We start from the raw sequence: 26,465 nt of genomic DNA, 5'->3' as shown, positions 1-26,465 counted from the left end.
AATACACCCTGATGATGACAAGGTTCTTGTCAAAACCGGTAGGTTGAAGTGTACTAATAATAAAAAAGTGGTTAAAACAAAGTTGTTTGATTTTATAAAGATTATCAATACAATTGAGAAAGGTGTGATGAGATGGTTTTGGTATGTGAATCAAATGAGTAAAGAAAGGATATTTAAACAAATTTATGAGGTGAATGTGGTTGGTAATAGAAGCAGAGGATGACCGAGGAAAACTTGGCATATTCAAGTATTTCAAATACTTGAAAGTGGTCAGGTCAGGTATCAGAATAATCGGCGGGTATGTATGAGTACATGCATGAATGTAGAAGAGGCAAGGATTGTTTGCAAAGACAGAGTGGTAAAGCGTTATATTTCCTCTGCCTTCCCCTGTGGAAATTGACACTGGTTAGTAAGTTAGTTGATATATTCTTCATGAATTATTTATACGCCTGAAATTTGGAATTTTTTGAGGGCCGTATGGAAATCTTTTCCGGGCCGGATTCCGCTCGCAGACCTTATGTTGGTGAGCACTGGTCTATAGTTTTTCCCATCAGTCCATATTTTCAGTTTTTTGTATTGTACATTATTATTCTCTATTATAAGTCATACCTTGGCGTGTTTTTGTTATTTTTGTTTACAATTTATCATGGAGGCTCAAGATGGAATGGCCTTTCTGTAATGTCGCCAGGTTAGGATTTCTCACTGTATCCATGGTTGCCAGGTGGCAATTATGAAAATACCGGGTGGTCCACCATATGCATTTCTAAGTCATCTGTGTGTGTAAGAGCCACAAATGACTTTCGTCATTGTGACTGCCATATTTACCGTATATACTTTGATAGGTAGACGTTTAGTTTAAATCTTTTTACATGAGAATATTTATAAATCTAATAAATCATAATTAGATAAAATTTATATATTAGGGGCTCGGAGATGTTCAGTGAAATTGTCAATATTTCTATCAATGACGCTCATGGTATGACGTGTTGGTCATAATATAGTATAAAAATGGCACCATAATAATTCAATTCAATTCTATTAATTTATTTTCAATTAACATATACATTACAAACTAAAATATTTAAAGTGTATACATTAAAATCGAAAATATGCAAGAACTATTTGGCTGTCCAAACTCAAAACACAGTAAGGGACATTTTTTTTGTAGTACGTTTTTTTTGCATTTTTGGACTAAGTAGATTCTACTTAGTCCAAAAATGCAAAAAAAAACCTACTACAAAAAAAATGTTACTTACTGTGTTTTAAGTTTGGACAGCCGTATTGCTAAAGGTGTAGAAGAATCCCGCTTCGGAAAACTCCTTCAGACACATGGAACAGATCAATATCCAATGATATATTGTTTAACATAGTGGTAGCTCTTCCTACAGGCATAACCATCGGCAGGTTGGTCTTGTCGAATTATTACTACTACTACTACTGATCCTTATACTCACCCAATGGTGCATTGGGCACTGAATCAAATTGACGCAATGTTAATTTCATCATTTATTATATGATGGCAGGATGACTAGTGCTGCAATTCAGGCACCAGTCCTGGGTTATATTAACACATTGTTGTCGGCGGTTTTTTCATCAACCCCGACCTTAATACTATTTAGGGTCGTATACTAATCACAAGTAACTGCGAACCCAATTCCCATCTGTACTTTGTTTTTTGGCGTCTCTTGCGCTCTACTAAAAGTAAGCAAATAGAACGCTTATAAGCGTCTCCCGCTCTCTACCAATAGTATTTAAAAGACGCTTTTAAGCATATCCCGCAAACAAAGTGTTAATTAACTCAAAAGTTGTATTAGAAAAGAATTTAGAGATATTTTAATTACATTATTCCACAAAGTTAATTCATTTAATAATTTCCTAACTCATATTTTTTTCTCACTTTCAGACAAACCTCTGAAATACAGATTATTCGTAAAAATAATAATTGTCAATCATGATAAAATTTATAATTTATATTTGAAGCGCTAACTTTGTGATTTTCCATTTTATAATTAAAATGTAACATTGTTTTAAAATCACTAAATTAACATAATTATAATGTCTACCGGATTCGAAGCTAACCGTTTCTTTATCAAGACTGATTAATGCTATTTTGTATACGATAATAATATGATTAATAGTATTAATCAGTCTTTATAAAGAAGCGGTTAGATTTGAAACCGGTAGACATTATAATTAAGTTACTACAAAATATTTATAGTGATTTTAAAACAAAGTTACATTTGAATTATTTATGATAAAATATTATTAAAATATATGTCATTCTTTATTGATTGTCTCTGGGCGCCTTATCTTTGTTGTAAGAATATATGTTATGTGTATATTTATGGTTGTAAGTAATTGTTGAAGAATACTACATTTGTATAAAGTTTTAAAAAAATAAATATTTTATGAAATAAAAAGAAATGTGATAAAATATTTTTATATGAATGTCTTATTATTTATTCCTCTCCCTTTCTCAATTATTCTTTGTTTCTTTTGGAAGTAAATAAATTAACATAAAATAATCTTCATGTGTGCATGTCATGTCAGGTCCCCCTGATATTTTTATAAAACGAAAAACGTGCATCATCGAACGTTTAATGACGTCATATGGTTTATAGAGCTGTAATAGTAGTAGTGTAGATGGTTTGTTTACCACTACACTACCATTTGTGTTTTATACAATTATATGAGGGGAGGGGGGAGGGTTGGACCATAGACATCAACAAATAGAGCGGCCAATAATTTAGCAATGACACCAACATTAAAATAATTCCATCGTTTCTGTGACATCATTCATTGCAAACCTTCGAAAATAACATTTTTTCGAAGGCGAATTTTCCAAAAGAAAATGAATGAAAATATTAATTATATCGGCTGTTATAAACACTGCACGAGTCTAATACAATCCTTTATAGGTTGAGTATATTAAATTATATATTCCACCCGTCTGACAAAGATCCATTATAATCATTTCTTTGAATTTAGAAACCTTGAAATGTAATCTAATAAAACAATTGAATTTCTTGTTTTATGTCATTTAATTTTTTTAAATATTTTCATGTCAAAATTAAAAGTGAAATATGGGGCACAATTTGGGAAAAAGTCAACAAAATTAGAAGTCAGTTGAGATGTGTACATAAATGGCAATTTAATCCAATTTTATAAATCCTCCGTCAAAATTAAACAACAGTAAATTTTTTGTTATGAATTTCAGCAAAATGTTTTGCAGACGTTATTATTCTTGGAAATACAATTCCTGGTGAGTGATAAAGAATAATATTATTAACACTTTGACTGCCAACTACGAGATAACTTGTAAATTGCGTTCTTGGCTTAGGACGCTAATCACGAGTTATCTTGTACTGTGTTTACTTGCAACAATAAACAATAAACTCGTAATATATCAGTGCTAATATGGATAGATGGCTTCTAGGAAGAAAACAAAAATCAATGCTGGCTTACATGAACACAAAATTTATTAATAAATTAACAGAAAATATAATTATAACAAAAAAATATTATAAATCAAGAGGTAAAACAATATTTTTAATTTTATTAATTGATTCGCCAGTCACTTTCTGGTAAAAAGCTCCTACCTCCTCTTCAACCTTCAACGTCCCAAGGACCCAACTCTAAAATTTAGAATTAGCTTCACACACGGTGTTTGAAAATGATGCGGAATGCATCGAAACAGGTCGGCTATCCAAATTCAAAACACAGTAAGGGACATTTTTTTGTAGTACGTTTTTTTTGCATTTTGGACTAAGTAGATTCTACTTAGTCTAAAAATGCAAAAAAAAACGTACTACAAAAAAATGTCCCTTACTGTGTTTTAAGTTTGGACAGCCGAGGTGTCACAGTAGATTTTAAGAAATAGTGGTGTTTACTAAGTAAAACATTAATTGGGTTGGGTTTTTAGACGGGAATTCTAAAAATTGCCGTGGCAGTCAATGTGTAAATATTATTTATTAGTCGGACACTGGATTATCACGCTACGGATGAGATGTCAAGTTTAAAGGCCTTCTTTTCTATCTTTACTCGATTTAAGTGCTACCGCTACTCTCAACAGCATCGCTACTGCAGTGATCAAAAGGCTTTTTTTAAATCTCATTATTTTGTCTATGGATTTCAAAATATAGGGGCTTTTGCTGCTCATCTTTTGAAGGAAAAACTGGGCGAAAGTTGTGATGTGCTTCTTATAAACCAGAGATCTGCCAAGGAAGAGAGGCTAAATGCAAAGACCATAAGCAGTATGTTGGGAACTGACAAAAAAGTAACTAAATTCCCTTATGTCTATGAAAAGAAAACTGAAACTGATGCAGCTAAAGAAATATTGGTAATTTTAAAATGTTATTCCAAAATTTATATTTAATTCAACACATTCATTGGCAGCTAAATAATATCTTGTGATTAGCTTCCTTACACTTGAAGAGGACCATTTGATGCTGTGTTATGACCTGCTTTAAGTCTGTCTCCGTAGTGTAGTGGTTAGCGTGTTCGGCTACTGTGCTGGAAGTCCTGAGTTCAATTAGCAATAGAGTCAAAATAAATATCAGTGATTTTTTACTTTCATATTTATTTAATATCACTCTGGGATATAAATGATATTTAATATACATGATGTATAGGACTAATGACCTTGCTTTCATGTAATGAATGATAAAGATAAGACTATCGATATGGTGCAGTGCTTTATGCAACATTGGATTTAGACAAAGGCTAGAAGAAGAAGAAGAAAGCACTTATAATAAACTGCAGATATTGGCAAATGGCTCCATCTATTGTGCCTTAGTAAAATGCTTGGCAATTAATGTATTGAATGTGTCTTTTATTTTATGTTGTAAAGTCGAAGCTGGATATAGGATACCTAGACATAAGTAAAAGCTCATTAACACTTCACCGATCGCACGGTTTTGCGGGGAGTTTATGCGCAAAACTGCATTTTTTTGCAAAAATTAATACACCACCGCATACTCCATACTGGGTACTATTTTATACATGCGTTATCAACTGCATATGCCACGTTGGCGTTCCCAGCTGTGCGCAACTTTGCTTATAAAAAATATATTATTAATATGCCTCGAAATTTTACTACTTGATGGCAGGATATATTATTGAAATATTGATTAAAATTAATGATATCTATCGAAACCATGGATTATTTAATTCAATATTTTGTACGTATATGTAGGATATTTCACTAATGTCTAGGTATCTTATATCCAGCTTCGACTTTACATCTTAAAATTGAAGACACATTCAAAACATTTATTGCCAAGCATTTTACTAAGGCAGGATATGTTATTAAAATGTTAATTAAAATGAATGATATCTATCGAAAACATGGATTTTTTATCAATATTTTGTACGTATATAAAAATATTTATACATTAAAATATTTATACATACTCTTTACTTATTAAAATCAATTGATTAAAGAATATTTAAAAATCCATGTTTTTGACAGATGTCAGTTTTTATAATCAAATTTTCGTAAGTATATCTTGCCATTGAGTAGAGAAATTTCAAAGCTCAAATATAAATATATGATTTTTTTTGTTGTGAGCAAAATTGCATATAGCCAAAATGCCAATGTGGCATATCTGGTTGATAATGCATTGCTAAAATAAAATGCCAGCATGGCCTATGAAGTGGTTAAAGTGTTAAAAGAGACATTTAAACCCTCTGTAAAAAAAACTAAAAAGGATTTATATCTCTTTTGAGAGACCTCTTTATAAGAGAGAAATGTCCCAGTCCCTTGGCCCCAGTTTAGTTGTATTTATTTATAGATGGTTTAGGGTATTTTTTCTTTCAGGAAAATGGATCCTTGAGAATCCTGAAGCAGTATGAAAAATATGTAGATCTGGATTGTAACAATGCAATTGACATAGGAGATTCAGAAAATCTGACCATTTTAAAGAAAATTTATCTTGACGATGAGTTAAATGTAGTAGCTGAAACTGAAAATAGTCAGAGTTTTCCCTATGGAGGCTTTCTGGGGAGGTATATTAATACTTTACTTTTTCTATCTTTGTTGTTGTTAAATGTTTAATTGATTGATTATTTATACGCTGCGTAATATGCACCATTCTACTCATAATTGACAACCACACTACTCTAATTTTGGATGTTATATTTATACTTCAATTGAAAACATTATTTTAATGCTACTTCTTCGGTGACATAGATTGTTAACATTCACAAGTTTTTATTAGTAAAAACTTGTGAATGTTAACAATCTATGTTTGTGAAAAAAACTGTTTGTGAGATTCTTCCGGAATTATTTTCGGAATGCCCAGAAAATGTACTATATCCCAGTAAAAGAGTCATATTTTAAACTTAATATTTACCCGCTACAGGGCAGAAAGTGTTGTTTTTGCATTTTGAAGAAAAGGTATTATTTAATTATTTTTTTAAATAAACTAAATATTATTCAAATGGAGAAAAAACCTTTTACTTAAAAAGATCTGTTGCACAGTAAAAAGTTCAGTAAGTTGCTTGATATTTATTTTTAATGCATTTATTTTATTTTAAAACTTAAAAAACGTTCTCCTGAAAAATCAAGTTTTTTGATTTATGACGTTCTTGAAAGTGAGCAATATGTGAAATGTGATTATTTTATTAAGATGAATGTTGTTCAATTCCATTGAAATAATATTAACTTACTTTATTATTATTTCTATTAGATACTGGATTATTCACGGATTTTATATTCCTACGGATGATATATCTATCAATTTCATAAGTTTATCAACTTGAGATAAAACAACTATTGTTTTTACATTTCTTCTTATGTTGCTATTTGTTTTTTAATTATTTTTTTCACTTATTCGTTTCACATATCCAAGCCATCTCAACACACCTTTCTTAATTTTATCAATAATGCTTTTCTCAGCCTTGCGTTTGTTCCTTATTTTACCATTTGAACATGTATCATACATTATTTTGTAGCATATTTATATGTCTTTTGTAGCATATTCATGTCTTTAAAGAATTTTCCAAATTTTTGCTAGACAAAGTTACCCAAGAATGCTTCAATTACAACTTTAAAAGATTTTTCTTGTACTCCCGTGTTAGTTGGGAAATTTGGCACTGGTTTGGTGAGTTGGATAGTCTGTCGAGACGTTTACCTCTGGCAGGCATCTCTATCTGTCCTGTTTCCCCGGTGGCCGAAGCCCTTGAGAGAGAGCTAGACAGCATAAGCGTCTCACAGCACGCACACGGTTATATATTCACCCCCTTGGCAATGTCTGCAGTAGAGGAACTGGTGTGGGACAGATGTGGCGTATCAGCTGATAAAGTAAGAGGCAATGCACACTGTATTTTATTTAATCCACTTTTGCTAAGTTTTGGTAGAAAATACGAGCTATCAGCAACTCTATGAACACAATTGTTATTGCCTTGCAATCTATGCATTAGTAAAATAAATAAGCTTTTAGTAATTCCTTACCAACAGAGCTATTTTCGCCTCGTAACAAGCTTAAGTAACTTCTTACCAAAAAAGTTAGTTTTGCCCTGTAACTGTATGCATTAGTACAAAATACAAGCTTTTAGTAATTCCTTACGAATAGGGTTGTTATCGCCTTGTAACTGATTGCAGAGGCGTGCATTCTATATAGGCAGAAAAGTAGTGCCTACCCTGGATTACTTGCGTTCCATATAGAAACACGTCCAGTGCCTACTAGACCTTATCCTTACCCAACCGTACTGCCTACCCTGATTGAAAATTATGTGCACGCCACTGACTGTCTGCATAAGTACAATGAGGACACCTTTATTACTAAAAGTAACTCATTGGTAAGGATTTACATCCTTACCAATAGAGTTGCGAAAGCCTTGCAAATGTATGTATTAGCAAAATGAAGAAGACTAGGTGTAGATTCTAGCAATTCTTTACTAATAGAGTTGTCATCGCCTTGCACCTTTGTGCATTAGTAAAATAAAGACGCTTTAAATAAGAACTCCTTACCAAAAGAGATGTTAACGCCTTGCACGTGTAACCATCATGTTATAATTTTAGTCTATCCGTTGGTCTTCGATTTCAAACTTCTGTTTTGAAAAATATTTACTATACTTTTACTTTTCTTAAAACAGGTGTCTGTATTGTTTTACTTGTGGGTAAGAAATAAGAAGATGGTTCGTCACAACAGCGGGCTGACACTTTTCAAATCCACCTCCCACAAAGTCATAGCCTTGTGGAATAAACGGGGTAACATCCGCATTGATACTGATGAACTGGAGGGGAAATTTGAGTGCAAAACTTTAGCTATTGCTTTAAAGCCGTCTGAGATACAAGGTAGGAGATACATCAACAATGTTTTACAATACGTTTTGTATATCTACAACAGTAGATACGTATTATTTGATGCTTAGCATTCGTTAAGTCGCTACTTAATTTTTTTAATTATTATTATTTTTTTACCCTTATTTGCACTCAATGGTACAAAGGGCACTGCATCGAATTGACGCAGTGTTATCTTGATCATTACTTACATAAAGGCAAGGTGATTACTCTTGTGCTTCAGGAACCAGTCCAGGGTAATATTAAATAAATATTACAGTGTAAAATCACTAATATTTATGTTAATCCCTCTAAGAATCGAACCCGGGACCTCCAGCACGGTAGCTAAACACGCTGACCATTACACTACGGAGGCGGACGATAATTTTTTTTTTCTAAATCCAGGTAACTTTTAACATAATTGTTTTTTTTTAAAACACCGTTTTTGCTTTGAAAAATAAGATTTTCTTTCAAATAAATATATGGTTTTGAAAAGAAAAGAGTAATTGAAAGGTAAGGGGTTAAAAAAAAAAAAAAAATTCTTTATACTCTGAAAAACAAAAAAAATATCCATCATACATTCTTTAAAAAATCGGGCGTGAACAGACAAGTGACCTCTCCGGCGGTCTCCGGTGGAATGAATGCAACTTAACAAATGCTGGGCCTTAAGGATCGGTGAAATCACAAAGTGAACTTATAAGAATTATCGTAGAATTAAAATCATAACTAAATAGCTTCATTGCTAACAATATAAATTCATGCCTAGCAAGATTGAGTTTCATCTTTAGTTTTACACTTAACAATAGATTAAATCATAGTATCTTTAATCATCAAGAGTAAACCCATTCACACATAGTAATCTAAACGCCTCCGTAGTGTAATGGTTAGCTTGTCAAGCTACCGTGGTCTCAGTTTGATTCCCATGGTGGGTCGAAATAAATATTATATGACAATTTGAAAATACTGAATCAGTTTATCATGACCTTTTGTTCGCAGATATTTATATAGATCCAAATCTCTTGAGCGCCAACGACAATTTGGAAATACTGAACAGAACTTTTCATGGGAAGAAGACTACCTTTAGTTTAGAATATAGTGAACCCTTTTGGAGAGACATGGGCTACAGTGGGGAGATATTTAGTTTTGGTGGACCAATCAGGTAAAGCGCTTTAAAATTATCCGGAACATTGGTCTGTATGTTCCTGATAGTTACTTAAGACAGCGTCGACATAGATTGTTTCACATTCCTATATACAGGACCAACCTGCCAGCTGATTATTCTCACTCCCGCCTGACCGCTTTCTAGTATTTGAAATACTTGATCATGGCAAGTTTTCCCCAGTCTTCGTCTGCTACTATTTTTAACTATTTACATTCACCTCATATATATGTTTTATCGTTCTTTCCTCGGTCATTGTCAGTCCACATGTCTGAACCATTTAAACACACCTTTCTTAATTTTATCAATCATGCTTATCTCAGAATTGCATTCCTTATTTCACCATTCAAACATCTATCATACATTTAACTAACCAACTAACTAACCATCACGCCGCTTTGCCTCAGGAGTAGGAAGAGAGAATCGAACGCCACACCACTCTGTTTTTGCAAACATTCTTCGCCTCTTCTACATTCATGCATCTCCTAATAAATACCCGACGATTATTACGACTCCTAACACGGCGACTTTTAAATATTTGACATACCTAGTTGCGCCAAGTTTTCCTAGGTCTTCCTCTGCTTCTTTTTCCAAATACATTCGCCTGATAAATTTATTTAACCGTTCTTTCCTCACTCATACGTTCCACATATCCAAATCATCTCAACATACCTTTCTTAATTTTATCAATAATGCTTATCTCAGCCTTGCATTCTTTCCTTATTTCATCATTCGAACATCTATCAAACATTACTGGATATTGTGAGAGGTCACATTTTGACTGCATTCAGTCTACTTTAATCTGTTTTTTTACCAACTCCATGCTTCACTGTCGAATATTTAGTTCAATGAAAAATAAGACTGCAGAGACTTTAATAAGTCTGATTCAACATAAAAATATTAATAACAATACCATCATAATATTATATGTATATAATTTACATTTTGTAGGTTTGTGAATGAATAAATTGACATTTTATTTACTAGGTCAGCTCATGAATGCAAATTTCATTCATTGGTAACTGAACAGGATCCCATGAATGAGGCAAAGACAAATAAAAACAAGTCAAAAAGATTTGTTATATCTGGGAGTTTACGAAAACCGGATAAAGATGGTAATAAATTGAGCACTCAATTACTTAGATTTTAAAGGTTTGTAATGACTAAATGTTACTAGTCACTAAGTGACGTTGCCCATAGAAAGACCTACGACCTGAGGATGAGGAGAGCTGACTCCAACAGTCAACAAAGACAATAAGTTAGGATAGAGCCAGGAAGGAGAAGAAGATGCTACAAATTGTCTTGTTATTGTACAAATTTGGTGTGTGATACAAATGTTGCAAATTGTATTGTTATTTTACAAGTTGTATTGAATTGTATTGTTATTAACAGAACAAACAGTATTGTTACTGTACGAGTTGCAATTGTGTCGCCTACTTTCAAAATCCGCCTGATCCATGTAAGTCGATTTTACAAAAAATGCTAAATTCTCCGGGTAACATTTCTGTTCAAAAGATTTGTCTGTCTTTAGATTAAATATTATGAAATAGAGAATTTTTTAGAAAATTATACAGTTTAAAAAAAAAAAAAAACCAGACAAACCGATAATGACGTCATCTTAATTTTTGACCTATCCCCGCTCTTTGATTGGCCGATATGGGTCAGAAAGCAAGTTCCATGAATATAGCGGAATTTGAAATACAACGCTGTTTTTAAGTATTTTTTAGCTGAGTTTTCAAGTATTTAAATATTTTGAAGAATTGGCATTCTGATAGAGAATTTATTTTTAAATCGTATATAATTGGATCTGGCGGATTTTGAAAGCAGGCGACACATTTATAAGTTGAACCTTTTCTACAATATGTCTTTCAGATATGAATTTCCTTGTATTTTTTTTTCTTCCAGAAAATTGCAACTGTGGCAAATTTATAGGGCAAAACAGGGTTACAGAAATACTAAGTAAATGTTTCGGGGAAAAAGCTAACTATCCTCTTCACTATTTAGAAGAAAAAGACCACGATTTTATAGAAGTACCCCAGTTAGGAGATTTTGTTGGTGAATATACCTTAGTTTTTAATAAATCTTGCCTTAGTTTGAAAAAAATACTTTGTTTGATTAAGTATTCCAAATACTTGGGTGTGGTCAGGTCAGGAGTCAGAATAATTGGCGGGTATGTATGAGGAGATGCAGAATGTGATAGAGGCAAAGATTGCTCGCAAAGACAGAGCGGTGTGCTGTTGTATTCTCTCTGCCTGCCCTTGTGGAAAGCGGCATGATGGTCATTTAGGTTTTTTTTGCTTTTTTTACGTTTTATTATATTTATTTATTTCTTCAAACACATATCGCTCACTCCTTTTAACAACGTTGTATTCAGTTGTACATGTTTACAGAATACCCAGAAAATGTTCTATATCCCAGCAAAAGCGGCATATTTTAAACATGATATTTACCTGCTACAGGGCAGAAAGTGTTGTTTTTGCAATTTGAAGAAAAGGTGTTGTTTAATAATTTTTTTAAATATACTAAATACTTTTCAAATGGAGAAAAAACATGCAGGTTTTACTTTAAAAGATCTGTTGCACAGTAAAAAGTTCAATAAGTGACTTGATATTTATTTTTAATGCATTTTATTATATTTTTAAACTTTAAAAACGATCTCCTGAAAAATCAAGTTTTTTGATATATGACATTGTTGAAAGGAGTGACCGATATAAACAATTTAAATTTATAATGTTAAATTGAAAATATGTGTTTAATGTGTCCTTACTGGGTCTTTCCGCACCAAAGGCACATTTTACATTACATATTTTATAAAATTATTGTAAAATGTGTCAAAAATCAGACAGTAATGGAAGACATGGACGATGATGCGATCAATTCCAACTCTTCCAACCTCCATTATCCATTTATTAAAAGCTCTTTTATACATCGTTTCGATATTTAATGACTTTGTGGATAATGGAAGCAGGTTACATAGCTGTATTGCATAAAATTCAATGTTTTCTTGACCAAATGTGGTATATCTGATGTGTTTCTACATTTTTATTCTTATAGTTCTATGTTTGTTTTTTTTTTATAGTGTGCTATAGTGTATGGTTTTGCTAAGATTTTTTTTCTTATAATTTTAATGTGTAACTTTTAAATGCATATAGTTATACATATAGTTGTTTGACTGTCTCATTTTCATTGTAGATTTTTTTTTAATACTTCGTCACTCTTACCACCCCATCTAATAATCCCATACTTTAGAAAAGACTGACATAAAGCATACCAAAAAATACAAATTATTTTGTATTAAGGATGTCATGAGTTATTTCAAAGATGTAAGTAAGTTTTTTGGTAGTATTTTATTTGTTTACCATGACTTTTTTCAAATTTAAGGCTTACTGAGGATGCAAACATTTGATGGTAAAATGCGTAAAATTGACTGGTCGTGTCTTGATTTAAATAACAACTGCGATCTAGATTCTGCTCTTATGGCTGGATACAAGACTTATGTCAACATTATGTATATGCTGAGGCCACAGGTATTTTGAATTTGTTTTTTATGAATCGCGTTATATTTTCCGTAAAGGGACTTGTACACATGATCAGCGTCTCATTATCAAGCTCTTATGAGTTCAAATATGAGACCTCATTGCTTTGAGTGCTTCTATTCTGCTTTTCTCACTTAATCCGCCACTCAATATATTCGTAGGATTTTTATATTATTTATTTATTTTTTCTAAACATATTACATACATAAGTCATATAAATAATATTCTCGATGAGTAATATATATTTCTCATTTTGAGACATGGCTTTAAGGTTAACAAGACCGGAACACAAATAATAAGTTACAAAAAAGATTTTAAAAAGATAACCAAAACTAATACATGACAAAATATAAAAAAACAATAAACAGGTATAATAAATAGGGATAAGAAGCATATTTAAAAGAAAACTGAAAGGATAACTGATGGAACTTCTGTAATTAGGATGTTTTTCTCTTATTCTTACTATAATAATAATAATAATAATAGTAGGACCCTTATCCGCACCCCACTGCATCATATAAACGAAGTGTTATCTTGATCGCTTACACATGAAGGAAAGGTGATCAGCCCTCCGCTTCAGGTACCAGTCCAGGGTAATATTGAATAAATATTACAGTGAAAAAATCACTTTTATTTATTTAATCCCCCTTGGGAATCGAACCCGGGACCTCCAGAACGGTAGCCGAGCGTGCTGACCATTACACTACGGAGGCGGACATTCTTCTCATTATTCTTACTATAAACATAACATTCAATAATAATTCTATAAATAATAACACTTTTAAATATTTGTTATTAATGGTTCTTCCTTTCTCATGGTAAACGATGAATAAAATACTATGGTACCACTTGTCATCTGCATTTTTAATCGCTTTCGCCAATTTTTTTGCTGATTGCAGTCCAATCAGTTGACTCCCGATTAGACCCCGGATTGAATTGTAGATGCGTTGTTGTTTTTAATTAACTGTGAGCAAACACAGTTCCCACTTATTTGTGTATTTAAATTTATTGAATTTAATATTATTTGAAATTTATCCATGCAGAATTTTCAGGCGGTGAGTTTTCATGACTTATCGAGGATCTTACCATATACTGACATCTCGGGGCCTACCTGCAAGGAGATGTTCTGCTGGTATATTGCGGCCTTGAGAAGAAACACCAGTGCAAAGGCTGCTGGAGGCTTGATGCTAGCTTCTTTGCTAGCTTATGTTACGTATTCTTACATCCATAGAGGAGGAACACCAAGCAACCCAAACGCTTGAATTTTGTTGCTGAAATATCTTTACAGGAAAAATTAAAAAGATTTATTAATACAATAATATGCAGAACTGTCCTCATCATTCATCACTTTGTGAAATTTATTCACTTATCTAACCTAACCATAAAATAACCTTTCTTCTATTTTGTATGTTAAAAGCATTGTGTTTGTGGTATGGTAATATAACACTCTCTTTGTCATTCATCGTTGTAAAATACCACTCAAATACTCTACTTCACGACTACTGGTTTCCGAACAACCTCATCAGGTCAACTATTGACTAATTTTCACTAAAAACTAAATTGATAAAATAATAGGCATACGAATTTTACATCTTAATAAAACTGGCTTTCAAATCACAAAGTGAATGATGAATGATAAATAGAGTTTTATATTACCACAAAGCTAATTATGCTTTTAAACTACAAAATATTATACTTTATTAATAGGTAGGTACTTCAATAGTTTTATACTGTTTATACTTTAAAAATTATCTTTATTTTTATAAGCAATTAGAAAATGAAAATAAAAATTGTTAAAGAATAATTTATTTTGTTTTATTATATTTTCTTACGACAACCATATTATGAGATAAGTAACACAATAAGGTAACTCTTTCTTAAATAAGGTTTGTTGGGAAGTTGCGATCAATTTGATAAATATGTTTTTGTATTTTTCTTCTTCTTCTTTTTCTAGATTAAGATATATCCTTAAGAGGATTTGTTTGTGCCTCCGCTTGTCGCTTTTGGGATGTTGACTCCCAGCTGTTTTTCCACCTTTTTGGAGGTCTGCCTGGGGTCTGCGTCCTTCAGGGTTTCCTTGAAGGACGATATGTGGAAGTCTGTCTTCTGAGATTCTGTTAACATTATCATTCCAGTACGGCCTTCTTTGTCGTCCCCACCTCACAATATCCCCCGTCTTACACATGCTCCGGATGTCGGTATTTCTTACTCGGTCTCGCAATGTGTTTTCGGTTATGGATCGGAGAGTCTTCATCTCGGAGGTTCGAAGTCGAGAGTTTGTTCTAGAAGGATCTTTTCTTGCCTCAATCCCATAAGTAGCTATAGGTCGAACACATGTTTTGTATATTTTTATTTTACTTTATTTTTTCATATGTTTGTTCCTCCATACCAAGTTTCTGAGGTATTGGACTGTATTTTTATACTAAAAAAAATGCATCATAAAAATTCTCAATGATTTTATTGCGTTATGATATATATTGGTGCATAAATACAGACCTAAAAGTAAAGGTGAATGTATAAACGACTGAATACTGTGAACAGAGTGGATGATGCAGTGAAATTAGTTTTAACAAATAATAATCACCGAAATTTAAATTGGCTGTGTACAATGGACTCTTAATGCATTAGAAAAGAATGCTAGGCTTTTGACGAAGTGGTCTGGTCAGTAGTAAAGTTATAATTTTATGAAAAGTGTGCGGCAAAACGATGTAGGATAGATGTTTGAATGGTGATATTAGAAAATAAAACAAGGCCGAGATAAACATTACCGATAAAATTGAAAAAGGTGTGTTGAGATGGTTTGGACATATGGAACTAAAGAGTGAAGAAAAAACAGTAAAACAAATTAATTTATGCGAAAGAGGCGAATATTTTTTTCAAAGACAAGTTGGTGTGACATTATATTCTTGAGCGTGATGGGTAGTTAGTATATAATATGTATATAATAAAATATAATAATAAAACCTTTATCCGCACCCCAACGGTGCATAGGGCACTGCTTCATATAAACACAGTGTTATCTTGATCGTTTATACATGAAGGAAAGGTGATCAGCCCTCCGCTTCAGGTACCAGTCCAGGGTAATATTGAATAAATAATACAGTGAAAAAAATCACTTATATTTATTAACTCCCCCTGGGAATCGAACCCGGGACCTCCAGAACGGTAGCTGAGCGTGATGACCATTACACTACGTAGGCAGACAAAATGTATATAGTCAAGGAAATATAATTTTGTCCGCCTCTATAGTGTAGTGCTTAGCGTGTTAGGCTACCATGCTGGGGAATTCCCAAGAGGGTCAAAATAAATACTTTTTTCAATCTAATATTTATTTAATATCACCCTGGATTGGTGCTTGAAGTGCAAGGCTGATCACCTTTCCTCTATGTATTTAACGATCAAGATGACACTGCTTCTATACGGTGCAGTGCCCTATGCACCATCAGTTGCGGATAACGGTTAAAGGAGAAAAGAAATGCTTAAATAAATAATAAAACAAAATATTTGTTCGTACATTTTATTCTTTATTCAGTTTTTAATAGTATTTTATTTAAAAAAAAAGTGTCTTTTTGCTTAGAAATATTCTATTCAAAATTAACCTATTTATTTCCTTATCACAGTTATTTCTTAACAGTATTATAATGATAAGCCATCCACTATTATTTATTTCAATACATAAACTGAATTTGTATTTAAGTAACATGTTTTGTACATTTCAAACTAATCTTCAAACTTAGTCGTTACAGTAACTCGAAGATATAATTTCCTACATTAATGTACCAGATAGAAATTTAAATATTTAAGATGGACCACTAAGATCAGTGGTTCTTAACCTTTTCATAGCCGCAAATAAATTACGCCGCAGTGCTCAACAGGCCAAGTATTTTTTTGAAAAAAAAAAGTTGTCTAAAGATTTTTTTTTTGTTGTTTTTATTGAATTATAATTTACTTACCAAATATTATATCCCGCATCGATTGTTAGAGTTTTATTCTTGAAGTTAAACCAGTTTCAAATTTTCAGGGTTGTCACACTAAGTCGCACACGCAAGTTTTTATTAAATTTAATATTAACACACAACTATTATTTATCAATGGAATATTTTAAAATAATAAGAAAAACACAAAAAAATTGAGCAAAATAAAAACCCCTGGCATTCAAAACAATCGATTAAAATAATCAATATTTCAAGTGGTTTGAGTGGTAGCCCTAATGACATCTGTCAACTGTCAGCTGAAAGTGATACCGATAAATCACTTAAAAGTATTTAAAAACTTTATAAAATATTTTGTGACAACTTCAACTGATGGCAATGTATGTTCCGTTTTTGACAGATTGTCAATATGAGTTAAAACTGCGGAGTAATACGTCATCAAAAGTACTGACGAGATATCTCGTCTCTGGCCATACGGGCACTCCGCCATTTGCCGAGATATCTCGTCTCTGGCAACCATCGGGTTAACCTTGTTGGAGGTACCGAACACCACCAGTTTCATATTTCATTTTCATATATTTTTTAATTCAAAACATAGGAATATGTTTATACATAGGTGCACAAAATGAACAAAACCATTAAAAAATAAAGAAAAAAATCCATAATAACATGATTTTCACCTAAAAACAAAATAATGAATATTTACTACAAATAAGTGCCCATGGAAGCCAAGCTAGCGTCCATGGAGCCAAGCTAGCGGTTCACAACGGTGTGCTAGTACCGACACTAATGTATGGAAACGAAACATGGAACTGGCAAAGGAAGGATGAAAGCAGAGTGAACGCTGTTGAAATGCGCTCCCTCAGACGAATGTGTGGAAAATCATTGTATGACAGAATTAAAAACGACGATATAAGAAAGGAATGTAAGGCTGAACGAGGAATAATTGAAAAGATTAGGAAGAGTTCTTTGCGGTGGTATGGACATGTGGAGCGAATGGATAACGAGAGAATGACTAAGAAAATATATGTGGCGAATGTGAGAGGAAAAACAGAATGTGGACGACCGAAAAAGACTTGGCACGATCAGATCAATCAGAACCTAAAATCTGGCGGTGTCAAAAGTCTGCGTAACCGGAGGGCATGTATGACTAGATGTATGGATGTGAAGGAGGCGAGGAGTGTATGTCAGGACAGAAGAGTGTGGCGTTCCATCCTCTCTGCCTACCCCTGCGGTGAAACGGCGTGATGGTAGTAGTAGTAGTAGTGGTAATAGTACTACAAATAAGTGTGACCTCTGCTGTTGCCTTTCAGAGACCAGTTCAGAAATGCGCGGCTTTACCTTGGCAAGTGCTATTCTCATGTCGTTTTCGCAACAAAGTCTGTTCCATTCTTCGTTTTTATATCCAGCATCCTCCAAAAGGATTGCTGGCAAAGATATGTTGTAACAAACGGTTTGAAAATCTCCAGAACTTTCTTAGTAATCAGGGTACGTTACCATTTGTTTACACCAAAACGTTGAGACCTCTGCCGAACCCGGGAAACTGACTCACCAAACCCCTGGGGTTCGATCAAACCCAGATTAAGAACCACTGATTTAGATGGACTATTTATACTCTATTTATAAGATTACAATATCCTATTTAAGTACAATCTATCAGTATTATGCCATATTTATTACACAGGAGTTGTCTTCGTTTGAAGAATGTGGAAGGAAGATTTAAGCAACTTTGGTGCAATTCGCTTATTGTGATCATTCAGAGACATCATAATTTTTATAGCAGTAACCTGATTGAACATAAGGTCAATAAAAATACATGCAGTTAACAGTAAGCATTTGCAATTTTGACCAAGGACAGGATTTGAACGTGATCATGCAATTTGCAAGATCTATCTTGTTTATATGCAAGAAGATGGAAGTCAGTCTGAGAATATTCAACTGATGGCAGCACTGTTAGCCGAAATTCCATATCTATTAAAATTATAACCCTAATTCGAAGGAATCCAACAACAGTGCATTTATATGTACATCTTTCAAAAATAAATGCAATTGGATGTTCAATAATGGGCAGAATGGTAAAGTTACATAAGTGTTAAAAATGATCACACTTATGTCAGTTCGTAAGCCCTGGGATGCTGAGACTTCCATCTTCTTTTATCTAAAGAGGAACAATAGACGCTTCATATCAAGTTGAGACACCTATATCATCCGTAGGGTGCATAATCAGGTGTCTGATTTATGTACATAAAATGTAAATGATCCTTTGTTCAAAATCTCCTAAGTTATACACCAATTGATTTGAAATTTTGACACAACGTTGCATTCAACCACTGGTATGATACCGACGGCCCCTGCGTAAAGTACTCTATCTGCAAATCTGTTACTTTACAGGAGAGAGCTTAGATGATTTTTCCAACGTATTTTTATTTATTAATTAACGGTTTTATCTAAAATTCTAAACTAGTACTTTACATAAAAAAAAACGATAATATAATGTATTAAATCGTTTCAAAACTTTATGCTTTGTCAAAATTGAGTAGTTAGCATTTTAGGAGTTCAGTTCATTTCGAAAATTCGATGTAGATAGCGTCTTATACGCCTGAAAACCAGGCGTAATTTTTGTTTGTATATTTGTAGATAATGGTCAGTTGATAACGTACACCAAATATCTCAAAATTGAAAAAAATTTAGATAGAGCACTTTACGTAGGGGATGTTGATATAACCCTTCTGTGTTTTGCTCAGCAAAATAGTATAATAACTAAATTAAGTTACGTGTAATCTTATTTCTTATTGTGAAGGACTTAATAGTACAATTATTGGTATGCAAGCATTAAATTAAATGATATCCATTGTGGGGAATTTGGATTAGGGTTTGAGCCACACGTTGATGGGGATCTTGGGGAAGGCGCTGTTGAGGAATCCCTTGAAGTGTTTAGCGATACTTTGACAGGCGGCTGGTTTCATTTCATCGATGATTTCGTTAGCGTTGTTGTTGAGAAACTGGTTCATTGCCTCGCCTAGAAAAATTCAAATGTATAAAATACATACAACTAACAAAAGATTAGTTCAAAAACTGTTTGTATTTATTTAGGATTAAGAAATTTAAATCGTCTGTTTTCAGAAATTAAGAAGACTACGTTTTGAATATTGAAAGCATTAACTTTGTGGATCATATCGATTCACTGTTTTGAAAAATAAAAAGACTTCAGGGTTTTAATTAAACCCTGAAGAGGGCAACAGGTTATTGTCAAAACTAGTTGGTTGTTAGTAAAAATGTGAGTGGATCAAAAAACAAAGTCTTTTTATTTCTCAAAATATTATAAGAAGGCTATTTTGAGATAGCAACAACATTAATGAACAAAAAAATTCATTAAATGAACGTTATAAAAGTTATACAATTGTAAGATAAAAAGTATAATGTAAAAATATACATTAGGATCCTGTTAGGTTAGGTAAGGTTAAGTCAGGAAGCTTTATGTTTGAGATCACCGGAGCCATCAATACCTTGTTTTTTATTATTTTTTTAAATTGCAGATTATTTACCTTGCTTATTACATACAAGGTTTAAAGATCATCAAGTAAATTTTTATTTCTTCTAATAAAAAAAAGTTTTATTTCAATCTGTGTTGGGAACAGGAGGAATAATCTAGTGCGGGCCAATCAGGAACTTCTTTCTTTCTTCATTTGCTCATTGCTGGGAGGAAACTGCTAAGGAAGGACTGTTGACTGTCATCAACAGGCCTTCTGTTCCACTACTTCCCACCGCTATATGGGTGGTTTGAGAAAACTTTTATTTAGCAGGGATCCTTATATTTAGACATATGCAAGATCCTAATCATATCCTAATCTTATTTTTTGTCATCTCATCAAAGATGAAGAAGAATATGGAGGTCTGGGCATTTACGGGGCTGACGACCGTCATAGGTTGGTTTAAGTTATCACTTTACACACGAGTAACATTCACCAATTTTACCCATTATTGACAACCACACTACTCAAATTCTTGGAAGTTCTATATATATATATATGAACCAATTTAGAAACCTTGTTCTTGAATCACTAGAACTTCACTAGAGACATCTATTGATGAGATGTAAAGAAGCTTTTTACTAAGCAGAAACTCTTATATTAGTATGTAAGGTCCGAATCCTGGATTATAATCACATACATGAGAAACGGTAGAAAATTAACCCGTAAATAAACTGTGTGTAACCCGTAAATGCCCAGACTTCCATATTCTTCTTCATCTTTGATGAGATGTCAAAATAACTTCTGTAATTGGAGATCATCCAGATTTTGTGAACAAGTATTTGGACACACTCAAAATTTTGTAGATCCTAATCTGGTTAGGATCTTACATACGTCTAAGTATTCAATAATTACCGATAACATTTCCCCCGTTGACCAGATCCTTAATCTTGAACCTGGACTTCTGCAGCTTGAAGTCCACGAGCAGCTTGTCGATCATCATGTAGCCAACTCCGTCTCGGACGATCTCCTTACCGAATATCCTGCCGATGGCCGACACGTCACCTAGCACACAAAATAACCAATCTCTTTTTTATTTTGTACATTAAAAGCATCGTTGAATTTATGGTACAGTAATATAACACTCTCCTTATCATTCATCGTTCACTTTGTGTAATACCACTTAAAAACACTACTTGGCTGTCCAAACTTAAAACACAGTAAGGAACTTTTTTTTTTTAACCCGATGGTTGCCAGAGACGAGATATCTCGGCAAATGGCGGAGTGCCCGTATGGCCAGAGACGAGATATCTCGTCAGTACTTTTGATGACGTATTACTCCGCAGTTTTAACTCATATTGACAATCTGTCAAAAACGGAACATACATTGCCATCAATTGAAGTTGTCACAAAATATTTTATAAAGTTTTTAAATACTTTTAAGTGATTTATCGGTATCACTTTCAGCTGACAGTTGACAGATGTCATTAGGGCTACCACTCAAACCAATTGAAATATTGATTATTTTAATCGATTGTTTTGAACGCCAGGGGTTTTTATTTTGCTAAATTTTTTTGTGTTTTTCTTATTATTTTAAAATATTCCATTGATAAATAATAGTTGTGTGTTAATATTAAATTTAATAAAAACTTGCGTGTGCGACTTAGTGAGAAAACCCTGAAAATTTGAAACTGGTTTAACTTCAAGAATAAAACTCTAACAATCGATGCGGGATATAATATTTGGTAAGTAAATTATAATTCAATAAAAACAACAAAAAAAAAATCTTTAGACAACTTTTTTTTTTCAAAAAAATACTTGGCCTGTTGAGCACTGCGGCGTAATTTATTTGCGGCTATGAAAAGGTTAATTTTGGACTAAGTAGAATCTACATAGTCCAAAAATGCAAAAAAAACGTACTACAAAAAAAATGTCCCTTACTGTGTTTTAAGTTTGGACAGCCGTACTTCACGACTACCGGTTTCGGAATAATGGCCAAAATTTTCTCGGACGTATGTTATAGTCTCCGCCCCTGTAGCGTAATAGTCAGCACGCTAGGCTACCCTGTTGCAGGTCCCGGGTTCGATTCCCAGGGGGGGTTAAATAAAAAACAACAGGTTTACCTGTTTAGCATGGTAGCTAAACACGTTAACTATTAAACCACGCAGGCAGAGAAAATTACAAGATCACCTTAACCAGCCAATGACAGGTCGCGCCCAGACTATTCTTCAATATTCTTTTTTGTTTGAGATATAAATAAAATAAAATAGATATTTGAGATTTTAATGAAAAATCTTCAAACTAAACTCATACTTAATAATAATAATAATAAAACCCTTATCCGCACCCCAATGGTGCATAGGGCACTGCGTCATATAAACGCAGTGTTATCTTGATCGTTTACACATGAAGGAAAGGTGATCAGCCCTCCGCTTCAGGTACCAGTCCAGGGTAATATTGAATAAATATTACAGTGCAAAAATCACTAATATTTATTTGACCCCCCTGGGAATCGAACCCGGGACCTCCAGAACGGTAGCCGAGCGTGCTGACCATTACACTACGGAGGCGGACAAAACTCATACTTAGTGGAGGAAATCTTCACACACTTAAAATATACTGGTTAAATAAATAAATATCATAAATAAACTACTTTATATTTTATTTATTTTGAAGGATTATTGACTAAGTGGCAATTATATTTTTATAGTTTAAAATAAAATGAAGTCAAGGTGGTCAATCCTACGCTTTAAAAACTATTACAAGGAAACATAAAAAAATAAATAAAAAGTGTTTTAAAAAATCTATATCATATTAACGGTGACAAGACAAAAAATGACTTTATGCATATTAATTATATTGGATATTTTGGGTTTAAAAGCAACACAGCTTGAACAAGTAATTAATGAAATGAACTGTATTATATATATATATATATATATATATATATATATACAGTATCTACTCAATGAATTAGGGCCACGCAGAATTTCGCGCAATTTCTCAATTCAAACAGGAATAACTCAGAGAAAACCTTGAATAAAACAACATTGAATTTTATTTACACAAGAACACTTTATTACGCTTAAATTATGCATATATTTTCATATAAATATAGTTAGTATTTATTATTTCCACCTTTGGCAGAAATAACTGCCTCAATTCTTTTTGGCATACTTAAAATGCACTGTTTTATCGTGTTTTTTATTTCTTCGTCTTCTGACCTAATTTTTTGAATTTTTTTTTTAGACAGTCTACTGTCGGATTTGGGAATGAGTATACCTTATTTTTTAACATGCTCCATACGTTTTCTATAGGATTAAGGTCCGGAGAATTTCCAGGCCAGGGGAGCAAAGGCAGATTTTTGTTAGACAAAATTTTTATTATTGATTTAGCCCGGTGGCAAGGTGCCCCATCCTGCATGAAGGTGTATGGACCTTCTGTTGGGTCGAGTGTATGGTAGAAGGGCAATAAAATTCGTTCGAGGACCTGCTTATAGGAATTTTGGTTCATTGTTCCTTCCACGAAAAACAACGGCCCAGGTAAATTGTTAATAATACATGACCATATCATTGTTGCAGGGGGGTGTTTGATAACTTTAACCACACAGGCCTCATTGTAACGTTCCATTGGTGTTCTCCTGACGAATCGACGGCTCTCTGTCACGGCTTCTAACCGGCACTCATCACTAAAGATGACCTGAAAAATAATGAAAATTTAAGTTTAATTCAAATATATAAGTTTATTGACTAAAATGATATGTTGAAAATTCAATTTAAATAAATACCTTTTTCCAATCATCTACCGAGTAATTTCGATGTAGCCTGGCCCATTTTAATCGATCCGCTTTCATTCGTGGTGTCAATTTTGGTACTTTTACAGGGCGCCTGCATTTCAGATTTACTTCGTAAAGACGTCGCCTCAGTGTTGATACCGATATATTTATACCCTCTTCTTCCAATTTTATTTTTAATGTTTTTGCTGATGCACTTCGGTTTTCTAAGGCACTTTGAACGATTTTTTGATCAGTCCTCGGTGTTGTTTTTCTAATCTTACGACAGTTCTTTCGCTGATTGCTGGTGGCGGGTGACTGATTTTTTATTGATTTTGAAATTTTGTCCACTGTTTGACGAGAAACGTTTTCTTTTTTTGAAATTTCTCTATTAGATAGTATTCCTAATTTCAGTAGCACTATAACACTAGACTTTTTTTCCTCAGAAATGTCTTTACTTTTTCCCATTTTGTCCTTTTCCAAAAAAACACTTGTGTTTACAAAAAAAAATTATACTTTATGAACTAAAATTAAAAATTAAGTTTTTTTCACAAGACACGATAACTATATAACCTCTCTGAACAAAACAACAATCAGAACTCAAGAAACTTCACTAATAAATGAGATAGGGCTTTTTTTTGAACTTTCAACTATCTGTCTACCTGTGCTAATTAGGGACCTTTCTCAGAAAAAGGGTTTAAAATTTTGTAAACGCTTAAATAATCCAGGTATATTTTACATATTATTGAAGGTAATATACATGATATTAGATGTCAATAAAAAACTTAAAGTATTTATGTAAAATAAATGTAATAATCCAAAAGATTTCAGAGTATTCAAAAAAATAATGGGTGGCCCTAATTCATTGAGTAGATACTGTATATATATATATATATATATATATATATATATATATATATATATATATATATATATATATATATATATATATATATATATATATATATATATATATATATATATATATATATATATATATATATATATATACACACATATATATTTACAGCATAATAATGAAAGGTACCTTACCAGTAATGAAAGGTGGCATGTATCACGCAATTTTGGGTGCTTTGCTAACTAACTAACTAACCATCACGCCGCTTCCCTGCAGGGGTAGGCAGAGAGAATCAAGCGCCACACCACTCTGTCTTTGCAAACATTCTTCGCCTCTTCTGTATTCATGCATCTCCTCATACATACCCGACGATTATTACGACTCCTGACCCGGCCGGTTTCAAGTATTTGACATACCTGATTGTGCCAAGTTTCCCTCAGTCTTCCTTTGCTTCTTTTTTCAACTACATTCGCCTCATAAATTTATTCAACCTTTCTTTCCTCACTCATAAGTTCCACATGGTTTGGACCATCTCAACACACCTTTCTTAATTTTATCGATAATGCTTATCTCAGCCTTGCATTCTTTCCTTATTTCATCATTCGAACATCTATCAAACATCATTTTGCCCCACATTCGTCTGAGGGATCGCATTTCGACTGCATTCAGTCTGCTTTCATCCTTCTTTTGCCAAGCTTGGGTGCTTTGCAATAAATAAAACAAAATAAAATAATCCAAACTCGTTAGTTTTTAAGACGTCCTTGTTTTTTTTGGTCTTATAGGTAAGTGATGGTAAAATGGGTTGTGACTGACCAAAGGCCGCCCAGAAGTCTCCTTGCGACCTCACCGGGAAGAGAAGCACGTTCCCCACTACCTCGTACTGTCCGGTGATCTCAATCCTAGGTAATGTCAGTCCGATGTCAATACGCAGCTTTGGAATGTCACTCCTGAAAAGGCGGTACAAAACAATATTAACAATTTTACCATTTACAACATTTTGAGTGTGTCCAAATACTTGTTCACAAATCTAGATTATCTCCAATTATAGAAGTTATAGGATTCGGACCTCACTTACAAATAAAAAACATTCTGCCTAATAAAAAGCTTATTTTCATCTCACCGATAGATGTCTCTAGTGAAGTTGTAGTGATTCAAGAACAATGTTTCTAAATTGGTTCATATAAATATACATATATATATATATATATATATATATATATATATATATATATATATATACAGTATCTACTCAATGAATTAGGGCCACGCAGAATTTCGCGCAATTTCTCAATTCAAACAGGAATAACTCAGAAAAAACCTTGAATAAAACAACATTGAATTTTATTTACACATGAACACTTTATTACGCTTAAATTATGCAAATATTTTTATATAAATAAAGTTAGTATTTAGTATTTCCACCTTTGGCAGAAATAACTGCCTCAATTCTTTT

General features: G+C 33.0%; 2 protein-coding genes and 1 long non-coding RNA gene across 5 annotated transcripts in view; 1 reads left to right on the top strand and 2 right to left on the bottom strand.

Annotated features, from left to right (window-relative positions):
- Window positions 1-3,030: 3,030 nt before the first annotated feature.
- Window positions 3,031-14,651, top strand: LOC148303011 (uncharacterized). 3 transcript variants are annotated; one of them, XM_088270700.1, is made up of 11 exons: window positions 3,031-3,262; window positions 3,437-3,535; window positions 4,143-4,339; window positions 5,819-6,006; window positions 7,081-7,303; window positions 8,098-8,299; window positions 9,281-9,443; window positions 10,431-10,558; window positions 11,349-11,498; window positions 12,825-12,970; window positions 14,023-14,651. In XM_088270700.1, the coding sequence occupies exons 2-11, from the start codon at window positions 3,454-3,456 to the stop codon at window positions 14,239-14,241; spliced, it is 1,698 nt and encodes a 565-aa protein (XP_088126826.1). In that variant the 5' UTR covers window positions 3,031-3,262; window positions 3,437-3,453; the 3' UTR covers window positions 14,242-14,651. The 3 variants fall into 3 exon arrangements, with proteins under 3 accessions (XP_088126826.1, XP_088126828.1, XP_088126827.1); XM_088270701.1 differs by having other exon boundaries at window positions 3,032-3,262; window positions 14,032-14,649; XM_088270702.1 differs by lacking the exon at window positions 3,437-3,535.
- A 2,241-nt stretch (window positions 14,652-16,892) lies between these two features.
- LOC148303009 (protein takeout-like) overlaps window positions 16,893-26,465 on the bottom strand; it is a 40,010-nt gene continuing 30,437 nt past the window's right edge. Inside the window, exons 3-5 of the mRNA XM_088270699.1 lie at window positions 25,826-25,959; window positions 21,297-21,446; window positions 16,893-19,930 (exon numbers count right to left, since the gene is read on the bottom strand). Coding sequence (XP_088126825.1) covers window positions 19,779-19,930; window positions 21,297-21,446; window positions 25,826-25,959 — 436 coding nt within the window. The 3' untranslated portion in view covers window positions 16,893-19,778. The remainder of the gene's footprint in view (window positions 19,931-21,296; window positions 21,447-25,825; window positions 25,960-26,465) is intronic.
- LOC148303010 (uncharacterized) lies at window positions 23,437-24,282 on the bottom strand. The gene is made up of 2 exons (XR_015838548.1): window positions 24,169-24,282; window positions 23,437-24,080 (listed from the first exon to the last, which is right to left on the bottom strand). It is a non-coding gene; the product is annotated as an uncharacterized LOC148303010 (long non-coding RNA).

The sequence above is a fragment of the Brachycentrus maculatus genome, unplaced genomic scaffold (assembly GCF_059751285.1).
Source record: "Brachycentrus maculatus isolate JH-2025_06_01 unplaced genomic scaffold, ASM5975128v1 h1tg000393l, whole genome shotgun sequence".
NCBI classification, from domain to species: domain Eukaryota; kingdom Metazoa; phylum Arthropoda; class Insecta; order Trichoptera; family Brachycentridae; genus Brachycentrus; species Brachycentrus maculatus.
The sequence above is the reverse complement of the archived record's forward strand: the minus strand, read 5'-3'. Positions and strand labels throughout refer to the sequence as shown.

Excerpts from the sequence above, each read along its gene's own strand:
- LOC148303011 (XM_088270700.1), top strand. The coding sequence starts at position 3,454 with ATGCTGGCTTACATGAACACAAAATTTATTAATAAATTAACAGAAAAT. Across the intron at positions 6,007-7,080 it reads TATGGAGGCTTTCTGGGGAG|TTGGGAAATTTGGCACTGGT; the intron begins GTATATTAATAC and ends CTCCCGTGTTAG. Across the intron at positions 8,300-9,280 it reads AAAGCCGTCTGAGATACAAG|ATATTTATATAGATCCAAAT; the intron begins GTAGGAGATACA and ends TTTTGTTCGCAG.